This window comes from Alosa pseudoharengus, unplaced genomic scaffold (genome assembly GCF_046254945.1).
Source record: "Alosa pseudoharengus isolate Yale_2024_CS ecotype anadromous, Long Island Sound unplaced genomic scaffold, YU_APseudo_1.1 YU_APseudo_1.1_scf_20, whole genome shotgun sequence".
Lineage (NCBI taxonomy): Eukaryota > Metazoa > Chordata > Actinopteri > Clupeiformes > Clupeidae > Alosa > Alosa pseudoharengus.
Window position 1 is genome coordinate 15,070,746 of NW_027468664.1, and position 27,481 is coordinate 15,098,226.

Sequence of the window (27,481 nt, forward strand, 5' to 3'; positions counted from 1 at the left end):
TCAGCAGCATGAGGGACAAGACCTACAAAGTTGTGGTGAGTTAAGCAGGGAGGTTGGTAACTTTAATGCTGCCGTGTATATATCTATGTAATGCTGCTAGCAGTGCTAGTTAACATTAGCTAGGCTACTGTAGCCTTCATACTGTATGATTCATATCAATCATTAACCTAGGAATACTTCGTGCATTTAATGAACATTTTGTGTAATAATTCACGGCAAATTAATAAACTGAATATGGTGTTCCAAGAGCAGACCATGCATCAGTCCATGCATCAGCCCGACTGAGCAGTGATGACAGCATAGGATGAGTCAGGTAACGTTAGGAAGCACTGCCGTTAACGTTAACCGCTTTCACACACGATATAAAATATACGATGATAAATATAAAATTCAATATCAAAACACTATTATTTACACGATTACTCCTGAAATAACTGCTATTAACTGCACATTCACTATATAAAAATCACTGTTTGGAGGAAAGGGTTCGCCTGCTGTCGCCGGTTTTGAAATGATTTCGTGCATTGCTTATATTATTCAGTGAGGAGCGGTGGTTTATGGGATGAGTAGTTCCTTCGCTCGGAAATGAAAATATGTACACAGTCTTGTACCTTTGACTTTTTTTGGATTTTCTCTTCGTTTTTTCACTCGAAATTATATGTTGTATGCTTATGAGTTATGCCGTAGCTGGTTAGCCTAAGACATGCTGTAAAACTCTTTAGATACGGATTTTTCCAAACGTCAATGGGACAAATGAATGGGAATCTTACATCCGGCACCTAACCGCGTTTTGGCTGTGGGCGGGACTGTGCAGCTCTATTGTAAATGCAAAAATGCATAGAGGGAGTTATGACAAAACCGTGACTGTTAACAAACTATAAGCTATATAAGGTAGGCCCTATGCTAGGCCTATTACACAACACAAATTGTCACTATAGGCTATGCTGGCGACCCAAATAAAATCTCTTTTGGAACCAATGGCTTACACCTTACAGTATCAAGCCACCTCTTTGCGAAAAGTTAATAGTTTTGCATATCAGTAGTAATACATTTCAAGTAGCTGAATCACCGAAAGGGCGAATGAAGTGGACACTGTACAGTAGCTCAAGGTCTGTGGCTAAAGCAGCCATAATGAAAGCGTTATCATTGTTTGGATACTTCACACACACGTGTTTTTTAATCGCATAGACTACAACTACCAAGCTGGAATCAAAGCACATCGACTCCCCTCTCACACCCTAAACACGCACTTCGAACAAACAAAAAGCGCCTCAGTCTCACGGTATAGCCATAAGCAAAACTGCATCTGACCGGTGTAACGTTGGTACTAAATCATTCATCGCAAAGAATGATTTTTGTAGCACGCAGGCATGAAAATGGGTCAGGGGTGAAAAAGGTGAGAAGGGCGCGCGAAGAGAGAAATGTCCGTTTCATAGCAAAACAAGCGCGAGTGACATTGTTGCCAATAGTGCATAGCTTCCATGGAGTATGAAGTTGCCTACAAAATGACTAATTTAGGACTAAAAAATACCTTTATTTCTTCCTTTTGGCTTGGGCCTAGGATCCTGTCTACCCTAAAATTGACAATAAAGCCGACTTGACTTGACTTGACTAAGGGCCCGTCCCAATACCTCCCCTACCCCTAGATTTTTGCCCTAACCCTCGTTTTTGCGCGTGCACGTGTAGGGCTAGGGTGTCCCATTACTTTAGGGAGCAAGGGGAAGTGCTATTTTCCCCTTAAAATCAACCCTCAAAACATAGCCAGGACCGATGCAGGCTTAAAACGAAGTGGGAGATGAAATTACCCTGGATACCGTGCGAGCTCAGCGAGCCGGCCAAATTGTTCATATATTTTCGCAAATAAGCATATTAAAATTTCGGAATATGTTGGAATATGTTAGCTGGATGCACATCTGATGGACTGTTGAGTTTTGAACACTAATGTTAGAAAATATCTCACGAAGCTATCTGACGATGTTCATGATATCTGCTGAGTGCTTTGAGAGAGTCTGCCCATCAAATAACGTTATATATGTGATCTGGGTAGTTTCGTCAATATTTAAGGTGGGTGTTCTGGCGTTCACATGAACACGAATATCTTTGTTGATTAACTAGACGTAGATAAACCAGCACAGCCCACACAACAACGACCGCTGGAATGGGCATGTTCCTGAATGAAAATAGTAGCAGGCTACTACCGGTAGACAAGTCGGCGCTGCGCGTGACGTAGGTGAGCACGTTCGCTACGCTAATTTGCATTTAGTGGTGTCCCAATTCATAGGGAAAGATCTTCACCTCCAGTTCCCTTGTCGAGGGGGCTTTAATGTTGAGGGCAATCAAAACCAAGTGGAAGTTTTAAGGGGGGAGAAATGGGACGGGCCCTAAGTGTGAAGGGGCCCACTTGCGCTGTTTGGCAACATGCTTCAGCCTGGCCCTCCTCTCCTCCTCAGTAATCTACATGAGTTCTTTCTTTCTTTCTTTCTTTGTGACTGAAGTTATCAGACATTTCTGAAGATTTCATAGGCCTAATGGACACTTCATAGTAGACTATTAGAATAAGTCTGAATAAGATAAGTCTGAATATTTGTTGGACCAAACCAGGTAATAAATAAACTGGGTAGGGTAGACTAGGCTTTAATTTGTAAAATTGGTTTGAAATGTTTTAACCTGCAGCCTATAGGCTACTTACAGATTGTGCTAGTGTGTTTAACCAACCAATAAAGTTGTGCAATGAACAGTGTTCACATTACATGTTAAACCCTGTAGACACAGACTAGGCCTACTGATCAGCAGTGTTGGGCAAGTTACTTCAAAATCGTAATGTACTATGCATTACTTATTACTGTCATTTCAAAGTAATTTGTTACATTATAATATTACTGTCTCTGAATTGTAAGGCATTACACTACTATTGCATTACTTTTAAGTTACTTTCACCAAAATATCTAGAAATATGGATTTGCCATTCTAAATGCAGTTTATTACGCTCAATGCAACTTGCTCTTCCAATGGAGGGAGATGTGGTATAGCATAATGACTGAGCTAGGCTTAAGGCAACAGTAGAATGCAATACAAGGAACAATCATAGTCAGAATTTTGTTAAAAACCGACAAAAGGTCAAAGTCTGGTAAATTGTGATAGAAATACTGTAACTTTAAGGCCTAGGCCTACTCATTAAAATCAATAGAGAGCCTACTATATTGTAAATCAAAGCTTAAAGGAACCGTATGTAAGATTGTGGCCAAAACGGGTACTACAATCACTTTTAAATTACTGTAGAGCGGTGTATCCCCTTCCCCTCCCCTCTGACTGGCAGAGTTGGCAACCGGATGACGAAACACTACTGACTTTGTGATTAGTAGATAGGTGGAGGGTGGCGCATTAGGCCAAAACACAACATGACAACATCAACATCAGTTGAGGGCTGCAACTTCACTTTTTAAATGACAATATCCTGGCCAGACTACTGTTGTCAGTGATATAAGTATTTGAAATGAACATGATTTCTTAATGTCTAGTGACATATCAGGGCAATTTTATGATTAATTGAAATACATTTTTTACATACGGTTCCTTTAATAAAGACATGTCAAGATGGTGGCCTGCTGGCCATTTCGGTGCCCTAAGTGAGTGGCTTTGAGTGAGTGACATTTAAATGATAACTCAAACACCTAAAGTAAAATAAAAGGCATATTATTTACAGACCATTACTGTATATTTTTAAACATTAATTTCTGAAGAAATGCTGTTTTACTTATAAATGGTGCACTGTCACTTTAAGAGCATTGATCTTTACGTTGTCATAATGCCCTTTTGCCAGCTCTTGTTTACAAGCCTTATATGTTTGAGTTACATTGATAGCACAATATTAACAATAATATGCACAATGTTAAGTTGTTTTAAGCAACCTTCATTGCTTTGGAAATGGAAGTATGCAATGACATGTTGCTTCACATTTCGTTTTGTGAATACAAGTGAATTATGAGCCTGGTATCCACCTAGCTATCTGAATGGAATGCGTTTCAGTCGACTCAGCATATCATGTGCTTCATGTAGCCTAAATGCTTGGAAAACGAATGATTGAAGACCCACCAATTCTAGTACTACGTGGTGATTGAGAGAACCCAAAATGTATCAAACTTGCATGTAACATCGTGTTAGTGCATTTTGACATTGTAAACGTTATTGATGAAGAGTGAAATGCAGTTTGCAGTAAAGCTACTATTCATTGGTTACATTTGGGTGCCCCCTCTGTCCTTTGGTGCCCAACGCAAAGTGCGTGATGCGCGTGGTGCGAGCGGTGGCACTGCCAGGCTACACAATCTTTTTCTGCATTTCTATCCCTTTATTCTCTTCAATTCAAGTTCACAGCACAAAGCTGACATGCACAACAGCATAGTTTGTGTTTTATCAAGAATCAAAAAGATTAGCGTGGCACTACTTTAGATGTTTCATTAATTTACTTGTGCTATTTCGCGAGCTGAGAGATCTTTCGGTTTCGCACACAAAGTCCACTAACTATTATGTTCTTCATAGCCTTGTCTCTGACAAGCTAAAAAAATAATGAGCGTAGGCTTATGTCCATCCAGCAAATAGAGTCCGCCTGCGAGTCTGCTGCAGCCACAGTCATATTCAACCAGTATCAGGAGAACGTTCTACTATTTTGCGCAGATTTTTTCTCCTCTGTTGTTCTCGCGTGGTGTTTGCGAATATGTATCAAAACAAAACAAGCGCTTAATTTTGGGTTAAACTGCATTGTAACGCGCGTTACTGAAGTTTGTACCGAGTAAATATTACCCTTTTTTTTTTTTGTAATGCCTTACATTACCGCGTTACCGCAAACAGCAATATATTACAGTAATTACATTACTTTTGTAACGCATTACTCCCAACACTGCTGATCAGGCCACTGAACGTTTCTTAAAAGACACCATTACCCTGTCAAACACTGCTTTTGTTCCGCACCAGCCCAGTTTAGGAGCATTTAATTCAACTATTTAGTTATTCACATTAGCCTTTGCTATACTGATAAAGTATGCCAATTTGCTTCACCTTTTGTCGATCTAGATGGCTCAAACTGCACGTATTCTTCATCAAATGAACTCGTTTATGTCTATATTTCTGTCCAGTATTGCTAACTTTAACAGCCTATGCTACGTTGCTACACGAATCTCACGTCTATTTCTGACATAAGTTGAAAGTTTCAACTAGCCCACTTGTGACATCAATAAGCATCTCTCCTCGCCGGGTTCACATTCCAGCTGACATTTCAGACGCATATATCTGTAGTCACACAAACAGGGAGGCTATTCCAGCGCAAGCGTTCTGTTGGCGTTGCATTCGCGGCAAAAAAAATAGCTTCCACTGTTTAATAGGCTAAATGCATATGGGCTGCATTCACATAATCGTTGCTGGATCAGACAAGTTTTTAACTGGGCTCTTGTCTCACAACGCATCAAGATGCGTTCGCGTCTGAGCGTGATTTGTAAACTCAGTTGTACCCCAGCCCCCCCCCCCCCACAATTTTCTCATCGGATCTGCGCGAACCACGTAAGTCCCCTATTTTGGATTCAAAACGGCGAATTTCGCCGAAAGGTGAGGAGTTTTCATGCCTGAGCACGTGCAACAAATATGTGTAGGTTCAGCCCTGCCCTGAATACATCTCAACGTGCGCTCTAAAACATCTGGTTTAAATTGAGATGTAGATCATCACGGGTGCATTAATAAATCTACATTGCGGCGAGTTGACACAAATTATTCTCTTTGACGAATTTATGTAGTTTCAGTTACTTTACTTTGAGCCATGCTCTTCCTTACTTGAATCACCTTTGAAAATAGAGGATTGAAGAAGCCTATGGGTGTTTGGGAATGAACGTTGACTCAGATGCTTTTTGAGACCAATAAAATGTCAGAAATGTCCCAGCCCGGTGTTTAGGATGCATCATAGACAGGTTATCTTTCAGGTAGCCTATATATTTTCCATTAAAAAAAACATCACGTAGCGAACGTATTGTGGCTAACTCACTTAGCTCCTGTTAGTAGCCTAGGCTATGGTCATAAGCAAATGAGATGACAGTCGAAAGATACAATTACTGCTGTTATCAATTTGCTTGGTAGCCTATAAACGCATTTATGGTTTATCCATCACTCAACCATGCTAATGGTAACATTATTTTACCTACATTCTGCTATTGATAGGATTAACGTAGCCTACCTGCAGTAAAAAACAAGCATGTCCGATAAACATTCTCAGATTTATTTCGGCTTCAAGAGGAAATGGGAATTACATGTCATGCAGAAATCATCCTACCCTTAGACGTTCTCTGCGGTAAACTGCTGTAGCCTACTGTCTTGTCCTTGTAGGAAGCATAGTGTCTTTCCAACCCACTTTAGATAAACTTCCAACAAAATTATGTCTCACTGCAACGATGCGCCATCTAGTGGACAAACGACTACGTGACGCCAATACTGGAAATGCAGCCAAATTATTATTATGACCGCCGCTAGCGAAGCTAGCGAAGCGGTCATATAGGGATTGTCAAAGTTTTTTTTTTTTTTTTTTTTTTTTTTTTTTTTTCGTCATCTACTTCCTGAAATTTTGGTCAACGATACCCGGGGCACCGAAACACCGGGGCACATGAAATTTGGTGGGTATGTAGCCCCACTAGACTTTTACGGAAAAATTTCGTTTGGTCCCCGGGGGCCACTCCCCCTCCGCGCTGGGCCCCCCGAAACCCAAAAAATGCAGTTTTTCCTAAATAACTACCTGAACCGTGGCACCGAGGATGAAGAAATTTTTATGGTATGTTGGTCTCAAGGGCCCACATCAACATAGCCCATAATCACTCATTTGTGATTTGCACCCCCCCCGGTAAAAAATGAAAATGCAATATCATTCTGCTTTAATCGCCCCTCTCTTCAGTAAAGACGTTCAGAACTGCACCAAATTTTATGTGTATGATTAACCTGACATTCTCTGGGGGTATGCCAAGTTTCGTAGAATTTCATCCATGGGGGGGTCTAAAAAATTAAGTTATGTGTACATTTAGTGACTCTACACTCATTGGCCTGTAGATGGTGGTGCACACATATACACATGCACACACACACACAGGCACCCACATACTATCGGTATTAGAACGGCTGATACATAATTACAAATTCAGTAGGATTAAAAGAAAGCCAAAATAAATATTCATCATCATCATCATGGCTGCATTTCCAGTATTGGCGATAAGTAGTCGTTTGTCCACTAGATGGCGCATCGTTGCAGTGAGACGTAATTTTGTTGGAAGTTAATCTAAAGTGGGTTAGAAAGACACTATGCTTCCTACAAGGACAAGACTGTAGGCTACAGTAGTTTACCGCAGAGAACGTCTAAGGGTAGGATGATTTCTGCATGACATGTAATTCCCATTTCCTCTTGAAGCCGAAATAAATCTGAGAATGTTTATCGGACATGCTTGTTTTTTACTGCAGGTAGGCTACGTTAATCCTATCAATAGCAGAACGTAGGTAAAATAATGTTACCGTTAGCATGGTTGAGTGATGGAGGCCAATTTGATTATTGATGTATTTGTAGAAAACCATAAATGCGTTTATAGGCTACCAAGCAAATCGATAACAGCACTAATTGTATCTTTCGACTGTCATCTCATTTGCTTATGACCATAACCTAGGCTACTAACAGGAGCTAAGTGAGTTAGCCACAACACGTTCGCTACGTGATGGTTTTTTAATGGAAAATATATAGGCCTAGGCTACCTGAAAGATAACCTGTCTATGATCCCGTGATGATCTACATCTCCATTTAAACCAGATGTTTTAGAGCGCACGTTGAGATGTATTCAGGGCAGGGCTGTACCTACACATATTTGTTGCACGTGCTACAAAAATCATTCTTTGCGAGGGATGATTTAGTACCAACGTTACACCGGTCAGATACAGTTTTGCCTATGGCTATTCCGTGAGACTGAGGCGCTTTTTGTTTGTTCGAAGTGCGTGTTTAGGGTGTGAGAGGGGAGTCGATGTGCTTTGATTCCAGCTTGGTAGTTGTAGTCTATGCGATTAAAAAACACGTGTGTGTGTGAAGTATCCAAACAATGATAACGCTTTCATTATGGCTGCTTTAGCCACAGACCTTGAGTTACTGTACAGTGGGTTGGGTTCCATTTAGAAGTGTCCACTTCATTCGCCCTTTCCGTGATTCACAGCTACGTGAAATGTATTACTACTGATATGCAAAACTATTAACTTTTCGCCAAGAGGTGGCAGCTTGATACTGTAAGGTGTAAGCCATTGGTTCCAACGGAGATTTTATTTGGGTCGCCAGCATAGCCTGGTGACAATTTGTGTTGTGTAATAGGCCTAGCATAGGGCCTACCTTATATAGCTTATAGTTTGTTAACAGTCACGGTTTTGTCATGCAATGTCTATGCATTTTTGCATTTAGAATAGCTCTAAAACCGGGGGGCGAACACGTCGCAGGGGGGGCGCCAGTGCGTGGATATCTCAATCGCAAAATTAAACAATATTTCTATCGGGCGCCTACACTAGGCTGGGTGAAAATCAAAAGATTGCGTCAAAAGATTGAGCTTAACCATGGACCTCATGGTTGCAAAATGCAAGGGAACATGAATCAGCATATTATTTGCACAAACAATAACGGAGAGTAGCTCTTCAACTTTGCCCGTTAAAATGTGTATGAACAGTCTCGCAACGCATTTCATGAAGGCCCTTTTGGACATGTCAGTTATTTGCACCACTGGGTAAAACGGCATTTTGTTTTAGACTACTGGTATTTAATTTGTGCATTGACAATAACTGAATATAATTTGAACTAGATGACTAAACCTATGCATATGTAGAAGAAGAAACATTCACAAAAATCCATGACATGACCTCTCTTCTTGATAGCTGTTGAAAACTGCATGGAACTGACAGGGATTGTTTTAGTTTAATAATAAATAAATAAATACATTATGCTGCTACCTTCTGCTTTTCCCAAATACAATGTAGCCTACAGGTGTACCTTTCATCAGTCCAGTTGCAATGGATGGACTATGATGAACTGCCCTACTTGTGATTGTTTAGAGATTTTAAAGGTTTTATAACAATGTTACAGATTTTTTGGCCCAGAAACAAATCTATTCACCTTTGCAGCGCCAGTAGGCTACTTTGTGTGCGGAATGTGTGCAAACACACATTCCAAACAAGCATACACAACAGTTTCAAGAGTGGGGGATGGAGTAGAAGATGGAGACAAATTCATTAATATGATTTATTTTCGCGGAATGGATGTGCAGGACTGAGCGGCGGTCATATTTTGTACCGCTACGCGGTACATCTAGTTATGATGAATATTTGGGTTTTCTTTAATCCTACAGAATTTGTAATTATGTATCGGCCGTTCTAATTGCCGATACTGATGGTATACGTGCCTGTGTGTGTGTGTGCGTGTGTATATGTGTGCACCACCATCTACAGGCCAATGAGTGTACAGTCACTAAATGTACACATAACTTAATTTTTTAGACCCCCCCATGGATGAAATTCTACGAAACTTGGCATACCCCCAGAGAATGTCAGGTTAATCATACACATAAAATTTGGTGCAGTTCTGAACGTCTCAACTGAAGAGAAGGGCGATTAAAGCAGAATGATATTGCATTTTCATTTTTTACCGGGGGGGGTGCAAATCACAAATGAGTGATTATGGGCTAGGTTGATGTGGGCCCTTGAGACCAACATACCATAAAAATTTCTTCATCCTCGGTGCCACGGTTCAGGTAGTTATTTAGGAAAAACTGAATTTTTTGGGTTTCGGGGGGCCCAGCGCGGAGGGGGAGTGGCCCCCCGAAAAATGCCGCACTCCCCGCCACAAAATTGGCAGCTGATTCAAACACTACCTAAACAACCTCTAAAAAGCTTGATTTTTATATATGTCCCTTGGGTCTACGTTATCCTGGAAAATTACTCCAAGAAATCTCAAACGGGAAGTGAATTTTTAAAGAAATTGAAAAAAGGCTGCACTGCCTATCCACACAATTGGCAGCTATTTCAAAGGCCACCTAAACAACCTCCTAAAAGCATAAAATTAGGTAGTCATAGATATGTCTCTGTTTTAAGCAGACAATATGGCTACACTATGGCTATATCCACCAATTGTCTCAAGGATACTATAAACCAGGGGTCGGCAAATAGTGGCCCGCGGGCCAATTTTGGCCCGCCATTGATTCTATCTGGCCCGCGAGATGACGTTAATTTGCTGTTGAATGAATTTTTTTTTTAACCCCATGTTTTTAAAAAGAAAAAAAGGCCTACAGCAATCCCATCAATTTCAAAACATTTATTGAGGTATAGATGATAGTCCTACTAAAGTGACAAAACAGGTGGAACATCCTTGCAGTTATCCATGACGCACAGGTCGGAACGGTATTGGCACGCGAGTGCGCGTAATCTTGTGCAAAAAAAAAACAACAGTGTCCTGTCTCCCTCTTCCAGTGGGCAAGGTCAAAAATAGCCTATGTTTCGTTAAATTAATAGGCTTGGCATTAAGAAATGCAGGCAGGCTCAACACATACCTCTGCTTCCATTCTTCTTTGTAGGTCCTGCATTCTGAATCAATTTTTCTTTTCAAGGCTTTTGACAACGACATTTTGCATCGATAACTAGCATATAGCAATGTTCAGCTAATCATTTACACGTCATCCAAAAGAATAATATTTGTAGCCTACACATTAGTTACGGCAAGTTGCTAGGCAAGTCGCCTGTTTCATGAGAGACGACAGGAGATGCAGCAGGCGGCATAAAAACAGCGCACATAAGCAAATAAACGTTTTTAATGGAATTAAATTAAATGCATTTTAAAAGTTAGATGATGTTTATTTTAATATAATATAATAATTAATAATTTAAATAGTAGGCCTATAACCCCCCCCCCCCCCCCCCCCCCCCCCATTACAAAAGCTATGGCCCGTGATGCCATTGTCTGAAAAAAAATTGGCCCGGGTCCAAACGTAATTGCCGACCCCTGCTATAAACACAGACACTCAAGTACCTCAGGCAGACCTCATAAAAAACATACAATTAAGCACACATGTCCCCTGCAACTTCTTAAGACACAGTAAAACACCACACTAGATTACATTAGTCCTAGTCTACATACTGCATATTTGCATCTCATGCTCTGGCACATTGGCATAATACTGTGCAAGGCAACCCAGCATCCTGGCATCGGCACTTTCGAGAGCAGAGAGGCTCACCTTTGCTGCCACATTTAAGAGGTTCTCTACATACTTTGGCTGCCTCTGGTAAAAGTGTCCATAAAGGTGTCAAAAAATCATCTGATTTGGTCCATCCATATTTTTCAGGAGAAGGCACTGACTGGGTAGCCTGCAGACCTTTGGACCAAATGCTAGCTTGGTACACTGCTCTATTTGAATGCTGTATCAGTGCAGCCTGTGTGGGAGGAATATTTTTCATTGAGAGACATATTTGAGAAAACAAGTCCTTCCTGAGATCATTGACTTTTTCAAGATCCGTTTTCTTATCGTAAAGAACACAAGTGTAGTTCTCCAGCAATGCAAACATGTTTGATTCCTGGCTAAGCAGTTGAAAAGGATTTGCTGTCATAGCAATGAAGGCATCCTTTACTTCTGGAAATGGTTTCCATGCAGCCCACCCTTTAGAAGGAGTCTGCTGTTCCAGAGGTAGCCACCCCATTATCACATAGTGCAGTTGTTCAACTACTTCCATTTAAAAGTTATCCGATTGTGTTCCATAGAGCCATCTCTATGTGTAACCCACCAAGCATCAAAAACCTCTCTCCATAACAGTCTGGATCTCTGGATGACTCTACTGAACCATTTTTGTAAATGTATATAGTGGTTGGTCAAATGCCATAACTGGGACCTGGCCGGAATTTAGGTTCTCTGTCAATTGTTTTACAACATTCATACCATGTCTGACCATGGCAAAGCTGGCAGCTTTTTCATGAAAGAGAGGAAGGAGTGCGTTTATAGCAGGTGGGTCAAACAGTTCTGGCTGAAGTGAAGCATCAGTTTGATTGCATGCTCACCCCACTTTTCCTCCTCTGTTATTGCCCATGCTAAGTTCGGTTTGGTTAACTTTTGGCACTAAGATGGCCTTTGGTTGACAAGTAACAGCTGGAATTGTAGTGTATACTTCTCTGGAAGAGAGAGCATATATTTTTGAGCTGGCTGAATGTATATTTGCTCTCTAGCATCTCGGATCGGGATGCGAGCGTGCTAGTAATTGAGCTTAAAGCCCAGGCTGCTAGTTGTCTCACTAGCACGTCAAGGTATCATGAGGGAGGTTTACTCAATGTACATACTGCACAGCTAAATACTAGCTGGCTACCGTTACTGTAGTACAAATCAAAATTTCGTAGCTTCTAATGTTATTCCCGAAATAACGGTACAATACCCCCCAGGAAGCCCCACAGATTCACAAATACGCACCCCAGGCGATCATGAGGACACAATTAGCCTAGGGATGCCTTTGTTTGCCTACATTTAGCTTGATAATTGGAACCCAGCTAGTGGTTCTACATTGGCTAATGCTAACGCTGGCATAACATTTGGTCAATGAGTTGTGCCCCTATTTAGGGCTTGATCTCTGATCATGTGGACATTTTAGCGATAAACTGTCTTTTGAAAATTATTAAGAGATTCTTCCAAAAGTTTTTAAAAATATTTATGTTATGCATACATAAATAATTAACTTCTCAGATGAGGATTCATTTGGGGAGTCATGTCATTCTGACCATTTTAAGCCCGTTTTCCCCCTTTAAAGCTGTATAAAAGGCATGTAAGATTATTTTCATGGGTTATCTTGCACATATTATTTGTTAAACATCTATATATATATATTAAATGTAAAATAATAAAGTAGCAGAATAAACCATGATGCCCAACTATGTAATGTTTTATTATCCTTGGGTCGTTTTAGGTGGCTATATTGGATTTTCCCTTAAAAAATGACCTAAATTAACCAGAAATTTTGGGCACCCCTTCTCAAATGATGAGATACATCATAAAGAGTGTCTGTACCAATTTTGGTGCTTCTATCCACCGCGTAACGATTAGGCCCTTTTTTGTTGATAATCCCCCCTACTATAAGTGGTTATTTTCAAGAGGTTCATAGAGGGCGACATGTGTTGGTGGAACTGCAATTAGAAAAAAAAAAACACAATCTCAGAGTTGTCAAATTATGTACAGAATTATTATATTTTACCTAGACCTCTTTTAAAGGTAAAATAGAGTTTTGAATTTTACATATTCACATAGTGTCACATGTGACACATAGGCCTATATAAACCTAAAAGACTAGCCTAATGTGTGCAATATCTTTGTATGATGGTTCAATCAAAAATGCATTTCAGTAGAATTCCTGAATGTTTTGTCTTGTATTTCTGAATGCAGGGTCAATGCTAAGATACATGCAAGGAGCAACTCAAGGCCAGGAGGAAGAATTAGATCAACCATCAGTTCTAGTCCACAACACCAGCCACCAACCAGCTCTGCAGACTCTGCAACAGCACTCAGCCCTGACCAACAATCATCAAATAGCCCAGGTACAGATACAAGTCGACACACAACCGCATCTGCTTCTGAAAGCAGAGTGAGTCCTGTTACTGAGGGGCCATCAGCAAGTGACACTGCAGAGACATATCTGCCCCCTCCAACTGATCCTGCTCTATGGTCAGCTCACATTTTAGATCCTGATGTGTGGAAATTGTGCGGAGAGGGCCTTTTAAAGTCAGCTCTGATTTAGGAAATAAAGAGAACCTAAGAAATTCTGAATGGTTGTTATTCCTTTGGTGGTGGTTGGGGGTTGGGGGGCACCCAAATGGCTAGCGCCGGCCCTGGTCGGACTTTTAGTGTAGTCCCTTGACATTTGATGAGCTTTGGGTAGTGTTGAAGCAGGTGTGTAATTTTGTCCAGAATTCAGTGGGGGTGGGTGTAACAGAGTTGAAAATAACCTCACTTACATAAAGTGAATTCTTTCAAAATTATGATATTACATTGTTATTGTAATCTCTATTTTTATATACACTGGTTTTTATATGTTTAAAAGGTTTTCATATGTCGTACCCATTCACATGAGTTTAAAACATGAGACATTGCGACTGCAATTGTATTTTCATTTCTACTTTGCATTTCAATATTTTGAGCATTTGCGCTTCCCGTACAGTCAGGGGGTCGTTTCTAGACAGCATCGTTTGCGAACTTGCGTCGCAACCTTTGTAGTTCGCTCCATCGTTCTTGGATTTGGTGTTTCTAGAAAGGGTAGTTCGAACTCTCAATCGCAAACAAGGACACAAAGTTTGGTCGTTTGAACTACTGCCCCTAGGCAGTCGCACTTGTGTCGTTCCTTAGTAGTTCCTGTTGGTGTCCGGAGTGCCAAACAAAAAATCACAACCGCCTAACCAAAATGTGCGAAGTGGATGTTTATCTCCTCAATGACACACTTTCTGGTGCTTTTAACATCGGATCATATGTCTGCCATTTATTCCTGAGATTTTATTGAATTTGAATAAGCAGGAGAAGAGATGTGCTAAACAAGTACATAAACTGCGTAAATTTAACATGTAAGCCAAGCAAGTGACACTTAGAAAAGGTACCGTTAGTAGTAGTAATAGTAGTAGTAAGACTGCTAAATCATAAATGAAGTATGATTACAGTCAATTATCATCTTGTTAAATACAAAAATACACAAGATTTCCCCCCAAAAGGCCTTTATAATAGAAAATGTAAAATAGTAAAGCTTCTCTAGAGATGAATTTACACATTTACAAAATGCCACATTTATATGCAGATTTTACAAAAGTCTCCTTACATTCATTTATATATATTTACACATCCCCATCTGCATAACCTCAATGCAACCATTCAGCAGTATGAAATAACATAACATATGACTCCTATCAAATATGTGGCTATGCAATGAGGTGTCTACCACTCATCCTCTGTGTCTAAACACCCCTGGATGCCCCATCTCTTCTCAGGGCCAAGTGAAGTGACCACTGTGCTCAGGACGATCCCCTCAGCCTTAAAGTTTGGTCTCTACTGGTTTGTCCTGCTGGAAGAGAAGGCGTCTGGGTTCATGACTGGTTTAAGTTTACGTGACATGATTACTGAAGGATGAAGTGCAAACCTCTTTGCTGCTTACCATCCGTTCACGGCTGCGCAAGCTACTTCTGCCGTTGCCTAGGTTGTGAAATGTGTGGCCTGTGGGCACCTGAAAGATCACATTAATGTATTAGAAAACAGTGTGTGTGTGTGTGTGGGTAGGTGGTATGGTTTTTTTGGTTTTTACCTTCTCAGTTACACTGTCAACGTTGGTCGTGTCAGGGTGTCTCTCTAGAATGTGAAGCATGGCATCGTGCAAGGTCACGAAGAACATGGATGTCTGGATCTCATCGTCAAAAAACTTGATGCTATGCAATTTCTTATATAGGTACACTGCAAGAAAAAGCTCAGTATTGAACAACCTCAGTGGGGCAATAATTCACTGCAGTAAAAGTGGTGTTAAAAGTCTGACTGGGATTACTTCAGGATGACCTACAACAGTCTGATCCTTCTACTGTTACACTGACCTAACTTGACCCCCCTCTAGATGCATTTTAGATGAATAGTTACTCACTGTCGCAAGCCACGATGTAGATGTTGACATCAACACGAATAAACTCCTTTAGGGCCTGGAAGAGTTAATCAAAAAGTTAATAAAACTGTTGAAGATATCATTCCCATTGAAGAGACAGCACTTCGATAACTCCAGAGAGCAGTTTGTTGTCAGTTCAACTACAGAAAAGTCCTGTATTTAGATGACACTTTCATCCAAAATGAGCAAAGCCTACAATGGGCAGCAGACAATGGATAAACTCGCTTTGCTGTTTTCAACTTGGAAATTGCTTGGCCATTTTGTACTTGAACTCCAATGGAAAGGAGAGACGTACGGCTTTGAGGCCTTTCATGGCGGACATGTCCAGGAAAGAGACGGCGGCGAAGTCCAGGACGAGGCTGTGGATGGGCACCGGGGGTACACAGATGTTGGCGGGGAGCTGGGAGTTCCAGTTGACCTGCACGGGCAGGTCGGAGTAATCAGAGGGCAGGTCCAGATCCTCCATGTTGCGTTCGTCCTCCGACTCATCAATGGGGGAGGAACCAATAGCCAGTAGTCCTTTCTGCACGGTGAGATTTAATCATTATATGACTGCAGTTATATGAATGTGAATTTCTCACATACTGCTGCACTGAAGTGCCATGTGGTGGCAGAGTTGATCAGAAGCAAACATTGTTTGAGTGCATGAGAATGACATCTTAAAACCGTCTATCAGTAGTAAAGTTTTATGACTGGATGATATTGTTGTCAGTCAGCTACACCAGAAAGGCTAATGCAATCTAAGCCAAAGCCAGACGTACAGCTGTAACCTGGAGTTCTCCCTTCTTCAGAAGTTTCTTGATCTTCCTGAGGGCTTTGTTCCTCTTTCTCAAGATTCTCAAAGGGTTAAAACCAACCTGCACACATGAGAGTTGTAGGAAAGTGTCATTAGCTGGTTAGAATTAGTAAAAGGATGACAAAACATGAGACCATGATATCTACAGCAAACACAACTAAAAATAGTTGGAGTAAGAGTCTTGTGTAATATAACTGCTGTATTTGTCCATAAGGATGCATTGTTCCTGTGCCATAAATTCAGTGAAACATTAAGGATGTGGTGCAAAGTCTTTCAATATAATCAGTTGTAGAACTGATAGCTACTTTCCAATATTGCATCAGAATTAATCAGGTCTATGATGCACTTTTCCAATTCTGTGAAACACAATAAACCCTTCTGTTTGATAGGCCATGCCAATAAAATATTGTTCAATACATGCCTAAGTAGAGTAAATACTGTAAGTAGGGTATTGATAAGTAGATGAAAGAATAAATCCACATAAGACACATGTAGAAAAATAAGATCACAAAAAATCTGATTAATTCTTACCGCTTCCAGTAGCTTCCCTCTGAAGAACTCAATGTTGGCAAAGAATATTGGAGAGGGAATTCTAAAGATCTTCACTCCTCCTGGCTCATAAATCTGTGAATTACAGAGGAACCCTCATGTAGTAGCCTTCTGCATCATAACCCATAGTTTATGACTTAGCACACAACTGGTGGCTGTGTATGGAGCTGTGATTCTGGTACCTCAAACAGGTACAAGAAAAAGTTGCCGGCGTCTTACTTACACTCAGGTAGTCCTTGCGGTCTCTGTATATGTCAGTGCCCCTGATGTTTGCCAGGACACTGCAGCGCGGGCTGGAAAATAAAACAGGAAATCGCATCACATTTGCATTAATGTTCACTAATAAAGAGTAATATGTTGTCCCCGGCCTTTGTCTGCATGATACCTTTATAATGCAATATCGGATTCATGCATTTAGTCAGATGCGCATGCATTCATTGTATGGCTAAATTTCTGACTTAAGTTGACCTTGAACTTGCTTATAGAATCCATAAGCCGTAAAGGTTGTTTTATTTCCAATTTATTTGGAAATTTCCAACCAACTGGAGACCTTTCTTGCAAACTCCAAATTAAAAAGCACAATATATTGAAATATTGAGTTCATATTTAAAGGTGACCTCACGTTTATGACATGTTATGTCAACAACTATGCTGAAATAACAATGTAAGATATCTGTTTGTCATTACTTATGACAAAGAATGCATCTGTATTGGACCATGTACACTCACAACTGAGTCCTGAAGACGACGACGAGCAGCTCGATGCCCAGCCCAACGGCCAGCCCCAGATCCAGCCCCAGAAGGATGGACGCAACGCACGTCACCACCCACACCACCTGGAGGAGGAGGACAACATAGAGGAGTGGTGAGTATGCGCTTGATTATTCCACCCAACAACTAGCTCAAAGTTTTTTTATGGATTTTTAAGCGATAGTTAATAATACTAGTGAGGCACAAGAAAGCCACAAAATTGGAATGTCCATGTCGGTGTCCATGTCAATTTGTAACAAATATTAATTCTTGATTGTTACTGTTTATATATATATTTCGTTCATATCAGAGACAGGGAATGGTGATGTTATTTAAGGGTTCTTTCAGAAACAGCCGGGAATGATGATGTTATTTATGTCATTTGACACCAGCGAGGGGGCACTTACGCAGTCCGGGCGATCTTTCCTCCAGAGGTAAGGCACCTCTCGAACCTGCATCAGCATTCCTTTCAGATTAATGATTACCACTGCTCCCAGAACAGACTAGACATACAGACACATACAACCAATAGGTAAACATGATGATAATTACACATGTGTGAATGCATACATCCTTTGCGCTCAGCATCTAAGTGTTTCCAACAGCAGTGTGTAGTAGTTTGGGTTTGATTGATTTATACCTTCTGAAGAGGCTCGAGCAGAAACCCAATTGCTAACGTGACAATCATAACTATGAGGGCTGAGAGCAGGCCAGCAATCTGTGGACACAAGTGAATAAGAACTAATGATCATCAATGGAACATTGACGAACCAATGAATATCAATTACATCAGCAGCATCACTGAAATGTTAGAGAACTGGTAAACATCACTGGAATTAATGCTAACAATTGGAGCCAATGTCTTACCAAAGCAATAAAGCATAAACAGCCATGACTGTGAACTTTGCTTGTTATGACCAACAATGGTTTACTGTTACTAAGCTCTCTTTGCCACTAGAGGTCAATATTTCTATAGATGTACAGAGGGCCTGGTGTTTTTGGTGTTTTGGATGATGTAGGCTTAAGACCTAAGAGTCGTGTTGGAATCAAGTTGTCTTTGCCAATAATTTCTATATATTACAAAAGATAAATATACATCAAAATGCTAATGAATAGTTAAAGTTAAAGAGGCCCTATGCAACAATTTTAGCAAAAATGACCTTAATTATGCAGGTTGAGAGTCGTTGTGATGGTTCTACAACACTTTTTGGTGGTTCTACAACACCCACGTTTGGTGGGTGCTTCGTCTCCCCCTAGTGCTTCTCCGCGGAAAAACCGAATATGCAACTTTCTGGTCGCGGTCCAAACACATCCGGATGTAACTCGGCGGAAATACTCGAAAATGTAGTCAGATTGTAGTTTCTAAGAAGACTGCAAAACGGACTCCGACTTGGCTTTTTTGCTGTTGAAATTGTAAGTAGCCTATACCCTTGGGTGAACTTCGTTTTTGTAATGTGATTTGATAGTCTCTTGAACAATGTGTTTGCTCGACCGTTTTATTGTGAGCCCTATGTGTTTAGCTTGGTTTATTGATGGCTAGCTCGATAGCTAGTGGGGGTTTAGCGTAGCAGTCACTTGCTACCGAAGCTGCAGGGGGAGCTATGTTGTGAAAAATGCGAGCCCAAATCAGGCGAAAACCCAGAAACAGCGAAGGAATAACCAGACCTGCACAGGGCTTCTTTAAGGGCCACAAGCTAAGTGTTGCCATGGAGGATGTCAGGCCTACCTGTGTTTTGCCACCTGTGCTCTCCTGCACTGCGCTCCTCGAGAGGGCTGTGCTCGCTGCCAACGAGCTAAAAGTGCCCCCAAAGATGTTACTGGCTCCAAACGCAATGAGTTCCTTCAAGGGACATACAAGGTTTTATGTTGAGGCTTTTATACATATCATCATTAATTTTAGATGTAGGCCTATAACATATTTCTAAATATCTATTATGCTAATTATAAATCATTGAAATCTTTGGATTATTGATTTTAACTTATATGTCACTGAGGTTCCTCTGGGTGTTTTTGAGCGTTATGCTCATTAGTTGTTTTGATCACCTGGTTTCCATCGATAAGGTAATCATGTTTTACAGCGTAGACTTTGCCAACAGAGAAGGCCACAGCAAACCCCACAATGGCCATTGGGAACGCGTCCATCACAGTCATCTGGAAGATCTCCAGGCTTGGAGCCGTCGGCGGTTCAAACCTTCAAAATGTAACACCCATCACACCAACAATCTGCTGCACTGATATGCAAAAGAAATCTGCACAAATAAAATTGTGACTAACCCGCTTGGTATTTTCCCCACAACATCTACTCCAAACTTTTCTTTGAAGTTGACAGCATAAGAGACTCCACAAGCTATAACAGTCTGTCCAGAACAAATGAGGACAGTGTGACACACAGACAGAAGAGGACATTTAATCATATAAGTCAATATCTTTTCTTATCTGCCTATTAACTCAATTTCCGATTTTTACAAGAAAGGGAAAGTCCTCTTACAATTATGATTATGGCTTAGGATTCTCCCCATACAATTATGCCCCTGAGAGTCATGACCCTCCCTATACAATGCTTAACTGCAGTATTGATTGGTAGAACAGTAGGTTATATGATATGCTGAAGGGAGTGATATAGGTAGTTGTAGTTAGTATTGATTGGTAGAACAGTAGGTTATACGGTATGCTGAAGGAAGTGATATAGGTAGTTGCTTTCTCACCATTATGACTTCTATAGGAATGGGCACTGGAAGCTTTGACTTGTATCTGTCGTTGAGTTCCTTAACAATGAATACCACCACCATGACCACAATGGCAGTTACTAAATCACAGATGTTTGTTTTTGTGATTTGCAAAAATATGTCCTTCAGAGTCTGCAGCATGGGGGAAAAAGAGAGGAAATGTTTTCATCTTATAAGGAGGGACTTTCCTTTTTCACTGTTTGTTCATAACTTCTATCAGAAGACCTGTACTTGCTGGATTCCTGTCAATGTGTCCTCAGTTTCCAGAATGTTCTAGTTCTCACACTAGACACTATCTTGTGTCTCAAAGAACAAAACAGTGTGTTTCAGATAACAGTAAGTAACAGGGCTTTATATATAGGTCTGTGAACCATGACTCAGATTTAAAGATTTTTAAATATCACCCGGAAAAGGACCATGTTCTTTCCTAAGTAAACTGCTGTCGAAATAAGCAAACAAGCCTTTTGTCTGAAACTTTCAATAGATATCAGAAAAGAAGGGTTTGTCCATAGATATGCACTGTCAAGGCAATTTAAAAATCAATACGTGTTAGTTATGACTTACACGTGTTGAAATATCTGCTCGGGAGATATGGATAGACCACTGACAGTCTTCAGTGAGAAGACAGGGAGTGTGATATTGAAAACTACAAGAGGCATTCAAAAGTAGCCAGACCAAGTGAAAAGCAGCATGTAGCATACCCAGAAATCCACTTGGATTGTTAGATTCAGTGATGCCAGTAACGCGTAGGCTATTTTGACCACTTTTCTTCGGTAATGAGTAATCTAACGCGCTACTATTTACAAACCAGTAATCAGATTAAAGTTACTTATCTAAATCACTGTGCGTTACTATTTTTGTCATTTTCCTTAGTAAAAAGATATATTCTTTGCTTTCTTCTTGTCTCGGGGATACGTCATGTAGGCTATGCCAACCTTTTCAGCATGAGGACAACTCATGTATAAAACCACGCAGCGACACAAACGTAAAAAATGGAGGGAGGAGAGAGATGCACATTTGATCTATAAGCCTACGGTCATTATTTGAGTTTGTGTCAGCTAAATATGACAACATTAAGGTACATTGTACATTCTGTGCTGGCTACAAAGTGCTGTCTAGCTAGACATTCCAAGTCTCTCGAAGTTTTGGGAGTCTCCCACATATTGATATCCTAACGCCGCAAATTACATAAAATCTCCCAGAACCTAGAGTGAACAAGAGCACGCAAGCCAGACCGGACTTCAAATCGCGTGTGCATCTGAGTTTAAGGCGCACACAACAGAGGGAGAGAGAGGAGTGGTGCGTGTGTGCCTGCAAGTGCATCCAAGACATCCTGGTCTGTTTTGCTAAATCAACCAATCAGTTTTCAGTGTAGGTGCATGGCCTCTTTTCTAATTAGTTCAGTTAGTGTATCTAGGAACAGGAGCATCATGGCAGAGTCAGTGCCCCTCAAAAAGGAACATTTAAGATCAGACTACACAAAAGTGTACCAAATTGTCTCATAAGAGTAAAACATAATGATAATTGCACACTGCACTGTTTGTAACAGTGACTTTAGCATTGCTCACGGGATTAAATGATTGCAAAAGACTTGTTGAGGTGAGTTTAACAAGTGTAATTTCATTTGCATATTACTCAGGCCTATACTAGATGGCTAATTGCCAAGGCTAGGCTACATGAAAAGGCCAAACTACCAAAATCTACATATTTTACTATCACAATTTCTATCAATAGGCCTTCCTTATTTGGTGTACTGACTAGACATTATTGAACAAACATCTGAATTTCAGTATCTAAGTAGGTTAGGTTGGGATGTCTGCTATACATTGTTGGCATTACTGTTAAAATGCACTTCCAGTATAGTGAGTATTGGCATAACCGGTTATCATTTTTATGTTGAGGCGGTGGGGGTGTTGTTGGCAGCTGCTGAAAGTAACTAATAAAGTAACTTAATCTAACTTAGTTACTTTTAAAATCAAGTAATCAGTAAAGTAACTAAGTTACTTTTTAAAGGAGTAATCAGTAATCTGGTTAATCTGGTTAACTGGTTAGATTTGATGGAGTTTTTTTATTCATGCTCTTGCATGTTTCTCTGATCTCTGACATCATCTGTTTTTTACTCAACTAGCGACACTGTCAATATATAACAATTTGAGGTCATTATTTATTTACATATTCGGTCATTATGGCAAGGTTAGCATAGGCTACAGTTCTATGGTGGGCTAACAAATAAAAGGTTTGCAAAGAATTTAACACCTAAAACCAATGGACAGATGAGCCACTGGGCACAAATATGAAGAGGGTCCGTTCAGTAATTCATCCCTGAAACCAGACCATCTCTATTAGGGGCAGTCCTGGCCTACTGGTTAGCGCTTCGGACTCGTATCCAGAGGGTTGCCAGTTCGAACCCCGACCAGTAGGAGCGGCTGAAGTGCCCTTGAGCAAGGCACCTAACCTCTTACTGCGCCGGGATTAGTGTGTGCTTCACCTCACTGTGTGTTTACTGTGTGCTGAGTGTAATAAATGCGGATAATAAATGAGGATAAATGCAGAGACCAAATTTCCCTCACAGGATCAAAAGAGTATATTCTTATACTATACTTATACTAGTCATGAATACCAAACATACACCGTCTGCGGTCAATCTGAACTCACGTATATGATCGAGAGCGGTCCACTTATTCCTGGCACTGTGAGACCCAGTACAAACTTCAGCTGCGACACCAGGATGTGGACGGCAGCGGCCGTTGTGAAGCCGGACACCAGGGTGTCCGATAGATAGATGACGATGAAGCCCACCTGAAAGACTCCCATGGCCAGCTAAGGTAGACAGATATACTTCATGATATATACATAAAATGCATCCAATGTTGTTTTTTTTTACTGGGCTCTCCCTAAAGTTCCGTAGTATTTGTATTTTACACAATTATTTAATACCACTCGTGGCTTGCATCCTTCCCCCTCAATAAGGTACGTAGATTTGTTTACAAACTGGCAAAGATAATTTCTTAAGTGCCATGTTAGCTGATAATATTACAAGATTTCATACAAATAGTAGGCTATTGCACAATTTCTGTAACACAGTTTGTGATTCTCTGGGTCAGGGGAGCGAAGCGAAGTTGCAAGGCTGGTTCTCCGTAGATGGCTAGGGTACGGCTGGGCCGATGTTTTGACTTGGCTATGTTAGATAGATAGATAGATACTTTATTGATCCCCAGGGGAAATTCAAGGTCTCAGTAGCACGCAGACAACACACACACATTCACTAACAGCAGAAAAAGTAATTAAAAGTATATAATATAAAAAACACAACTAAGCAATAAGGACAGTAGAAGATAAAGAATATACTAAATATACTAAAATACAAATTATACTAAATAACACTTAATCTAAATCAATTCTAAAAACAGTATCCACATAGTGGGTGATTAATCAATCAAGAGGCGCTTGCAAATGACTGAGGCAGGGACTGAGCCTGTGATTCTCAATGTTGAGTGTGATAATCTTCTTTAATAGTGTTCAAGGAAACCAAACAATTAGCCTAGAAATTTAGACCCACCCTAGCGGCAGCAAATTACATTTGCTTCCAGGGCTAGTCTAGCAACTCTCCGTTGGCTTGTGAGCTCGAAAAATTAAACTTCTATCAGGCCAATCAAATCGTGTATAGAGTCGTTAGGCGGGCTTAACATAATGATTGATGGTAGAGTTGCAACGGTTTGGCTTGAATTCCCTGCTACTTGAAAACAAAGAAGATGGATGTTGCTGTTGGCCAACAGTGTGACACGAGTTAAGCTTGTTTTAAGATGGCAAAAGTTTGAACTAGCCAACTAGCTCCGCTGGTGGGAAAACGCATGGGACTCAGCGCTGTCCTATTGCATGCAGAGGGAATTTGAAAGACAACCAATTATCCCGCCCCTCGGACTGAGCACTGCGAACGGTGAGTGCCCAGACCCTACATTTTAATGTGGGTCTGGCTCGTCAGGCTACCAAACAATACTACTTTCCAACATTTGTGACAATGGGCATAGCTGTTATTACCTGGAATATGCCCATAAGGAAAGTAACAGAAGCAGACACCATGGCCCTCTGTTCGTTGATGGTCAGGCCCTCGAAGCCAGTGATGTTGGCAGGAGGACCAATGTCCGGCACAAGCCTGGTGACCACAGCTCCCACCATCAGACTCAACACAGGGAACGCACCTACAAAGGGTGGTAGGAGGCTTATGTTTATTTTATTATTCATTTAGGCATTTAGTTGATTCAGCTGGACTAATTTGGAGTTAGTGCCTTGCTCAGGGGCACAAATGGTATTACACTTGTAAATCCAGATCCTTAACCACTAGACCACCATGATCCACATAATGTATTACAGCAAAATACAATGCAATGTGAAATAGTACACCTAATTATAATCCAATAAGCCAGGTTGGCATTTGTTTATGCTTCTTTACATTCCAGCGTGAAACCAAACATGACTCATTTCATGAACCATTTTGCATGTTTCCACATTTGAAAAGACGTGAAGTCATAAGTACTTATAGTAGTGTTAATGGCTATGGGATTGATCATGTCATGTTTTGATGTCAAATGCAGCAGAGAACTTTAGGTTCCACTCTGATGTTTAGAGTTGGTGGTCAAACCCGGAAGGCTGCTTACCCACAGAGATGTGTCTCGAGGTTCCCAGAAAGAAGTAAATGATAACAGGGAAGAAGGCTGCAAACAGGCCATACCAGGCAGGGATGGAGGCCAACAGGCTGTATGCCAAACCTGAGACGAGGTATCAGACAATAAGTCACATTCAAGTCACAGATGAGTTCATTACTGATATACCTGGGCAGGAGACTTTCTTTTTCAGCCATTATCTAAAATTGTTAACAGTCAAGCAATAAGCACAACCCATTAAGATAGATTATCACACTTGTACAAAACTAATGATTGCTGCAACACTGATATGGTATCCTCATGTTTCCATAAGAATTGGTGAACGAGAATAATAGAATCAGAGATGCAATTGCTGCATAATTGCATAAATTATGCTGGTAACACTTTCTATAAAGGTCAGTATTATAATCAGTTATGCATTATGAACTATTGCTTTAATGCATTATAAGTAATGGTCATACCAGATTATATCATTATGGGCCAAAAACATGTATATGCCAAAAAACATATGTTTTTTTCCTCAGATTTTTTTAAGCAAGCAGACATGCCATGTCACATTACAAATGACTATAATGTAAAGTTACATCTTGTGAAGTTGTTATAATACATAAACACAGTGCCCAGGTGCCCAATGCTGTGTCCTTCTTATCAAGACAATGTGTTTTATTATCAGATAATCCTCACCCCATTAATATCAGCTGCGTTTGGTTTATGAACTGAACACTGTGGTCAGCTCTTCCTGTCGATACTGACGGTCCCAATGTGTGTTAATTGCTTTCTGTTTGCGTCAATAGTGTCTTGATTTTGGTTGATGAATATGTTGAATACGGTTGATGAATAAACACAAAATTCAAAGAAATGCAATGATGAACAAACTTCTGATAAGTAACAACATCCGAGCTGAAATAACATATCCAGGCCAATATTTTCCAAAGTGAAGTGTATTCTTAGACGTGTTTCGTGACCTTGAAATGCCTGTGTGTCTTCTAAGAAGTTTGATGATGATTGATCCTGGGTTTGTTAATTACCTTGGAGCACCGCCACTAGTCCAGTGCTGACCCCAGAGACGATGTCATTCAGCAGCCACTCCTTTAACCGGTAGATTCTCAGCCAGCCAATGATGGGCATCAGAGACAGGGCTGCATTCTTAGCACGTTTGGAGTCCCAACTGGATTTGGAAAAATGGCCCAGATATCCATGTAAATGCCATATGCTAGCCTCTTGCTAGAGAGTACATCTTCAGTGGAGAGTCTCTCTGATCTATCTCCCAACAACAAATCTCATATTACAATTTATTTTGTTTTCCCTGTTACTATGTAAGCTGCAATGCAAGATAATATACATTCAAATTGGCAGATTACTATGTTAAAATAAGCAAGTTTGCAAAGTAAAATAGCTAAATTGATGTTAAGTATCTCAGTTGAGTGTGTTGGACTTACGTGAAGTACTGTAGTAAGTGGTCCAACAGGGTCTTACGCTTCCTCGTGGTCCTCTTATGGTCCTTCGCGAAGGCGTCCTCCGAGTACAGCGGTCTTGAGACCACATAGTGCTTACCTGCCGGCTGCATCCTCACCTCTCTTCCCGATCCTCACCAGGCCCCGCTACAGGTCTCTGTTGCCCTGTTGTCCATCAATTACACCAGCACACAACAGGATTACAATTAGGCCTTTGATATTTTCTCTTTTTTCCCCCGCTCCACTTTCCGTCTTCTTGTGAAGACGAGGAGGCTGTGTTTTTATGGCCAAGCACAACAAAGTTGCCATGATGTGCCAGTAGGCAGGTTAACCACATTAAGTCAGCTCTGGATCCAATCTCCACTTGACAGCCGGACTGACACCAGACCCACATCCTTCAGTCCTGTGCCTGAATAAAAGGTATCATAAGGACTGTGACCGCAAAGCACACTTAGTGATTTTGATATGCGGGCCAGGCACACCATATTAACCCCCTTGTTCACTGAATGCCCAGAGTGTACTTTAGTGGATCAGGTAAATATGGGTGGGGACGGGTAAAGCAACTGAATTGCCCCCAGAGAGGAGTGCTCACACGGAGTATGTGAGCTCACAAGCAGGAGTTTTATCAATACTGCACTCAGATAAACAGGCAGCCGCAGCACAAACAGAGTAGGTGTGAAGCCCACCAAGATTAGATGAAACAAAATTGAAGTGAAACAAAATTATGTGTAAGAGTGTACGTGTGTGTGTGAGAGAGAGAGAGAGAGAGAGAAAGAAAGAGAGAGTAAAGAGACACAAACCATTACTGAGCAAATACTTTTTACCAAAATAGTCAGTTAAACCTAAGATAAAAATTTC

General features: G+C 40.7%; 1 protein-coding gene across 1 annotated transcript; it reads right to left on the reverse strand.

Annotated features, from left to right (window-relative positions):
• Nucleotides 1–15,264: 15,264 nt before the first annotated feature.
• On the reverse strand, nucleotides 15,265–26,736 carry slc26a3.2 (solute carrier family 26 member 3, tandem duplicate 2). The gene is made up of 18 exons (XM_076296661.1): nucleotides 26,609–26,736; nucleotides 26,198–26,337; nucleotides 25,164–25,274; nucleotides 24,547–24,707; nucleotides 23,164–23,328; nucleotides 20,488–20,640; nucleotides 20,057–20,139; nucleotides 19,826–19,973; nucleotides 19,509–19,622; nucleotides 18,423–18,500; nucleotides 18,190–18,285; nucleotides 17,762–17,868; nucleotides 17,256–17,325; nucleotides 17,015–17,107; nucleotides 16,449–16,544; nucleotides 15,983–16,210; nucleotides 15,670–15,724; nucleotides 15,265–15,488 (listed from the first exon to the last, which is right to left on the reverse strand). The coding sequence occupies exons 1-18, from the start codon at nucleotides 26,734–26,736 to the stop codon at nucleotides 15,286–15,288; spliced, it is 2,229 nt and encodes a 742-aa protein (XP_076152776.1). The 3' UTR covers nucleotides 15,265–15,285.
• Between the last annotated feature and the right edge of the window lie 745 nt (nucleotides 26,737–27,481).

Coding starts and splice junctions, on each gene's coding strand:
- slc26a3.2 (XM_076296661.1), bottom strand. CDS start 26,736: ATGCAGCCGGCAGGTAAGCACTATGTGGTCTCAAGACCGCTGTACTCG. Junction 16,545..17,014: donor GAGGGAAGCTACTGGAAGCG/GTAAGAATTAAT, acceptor TCATGTGTGCAG/GTTGGTTTTAACCCTTTGAG. Junction 15,725..15,982: donor CCATGAAAGGCCTCAAAGCC/GTACGTCTCTCC, acceptor TAACTCTTCCAG/GCCCTAAAGGAGTTTATTCG.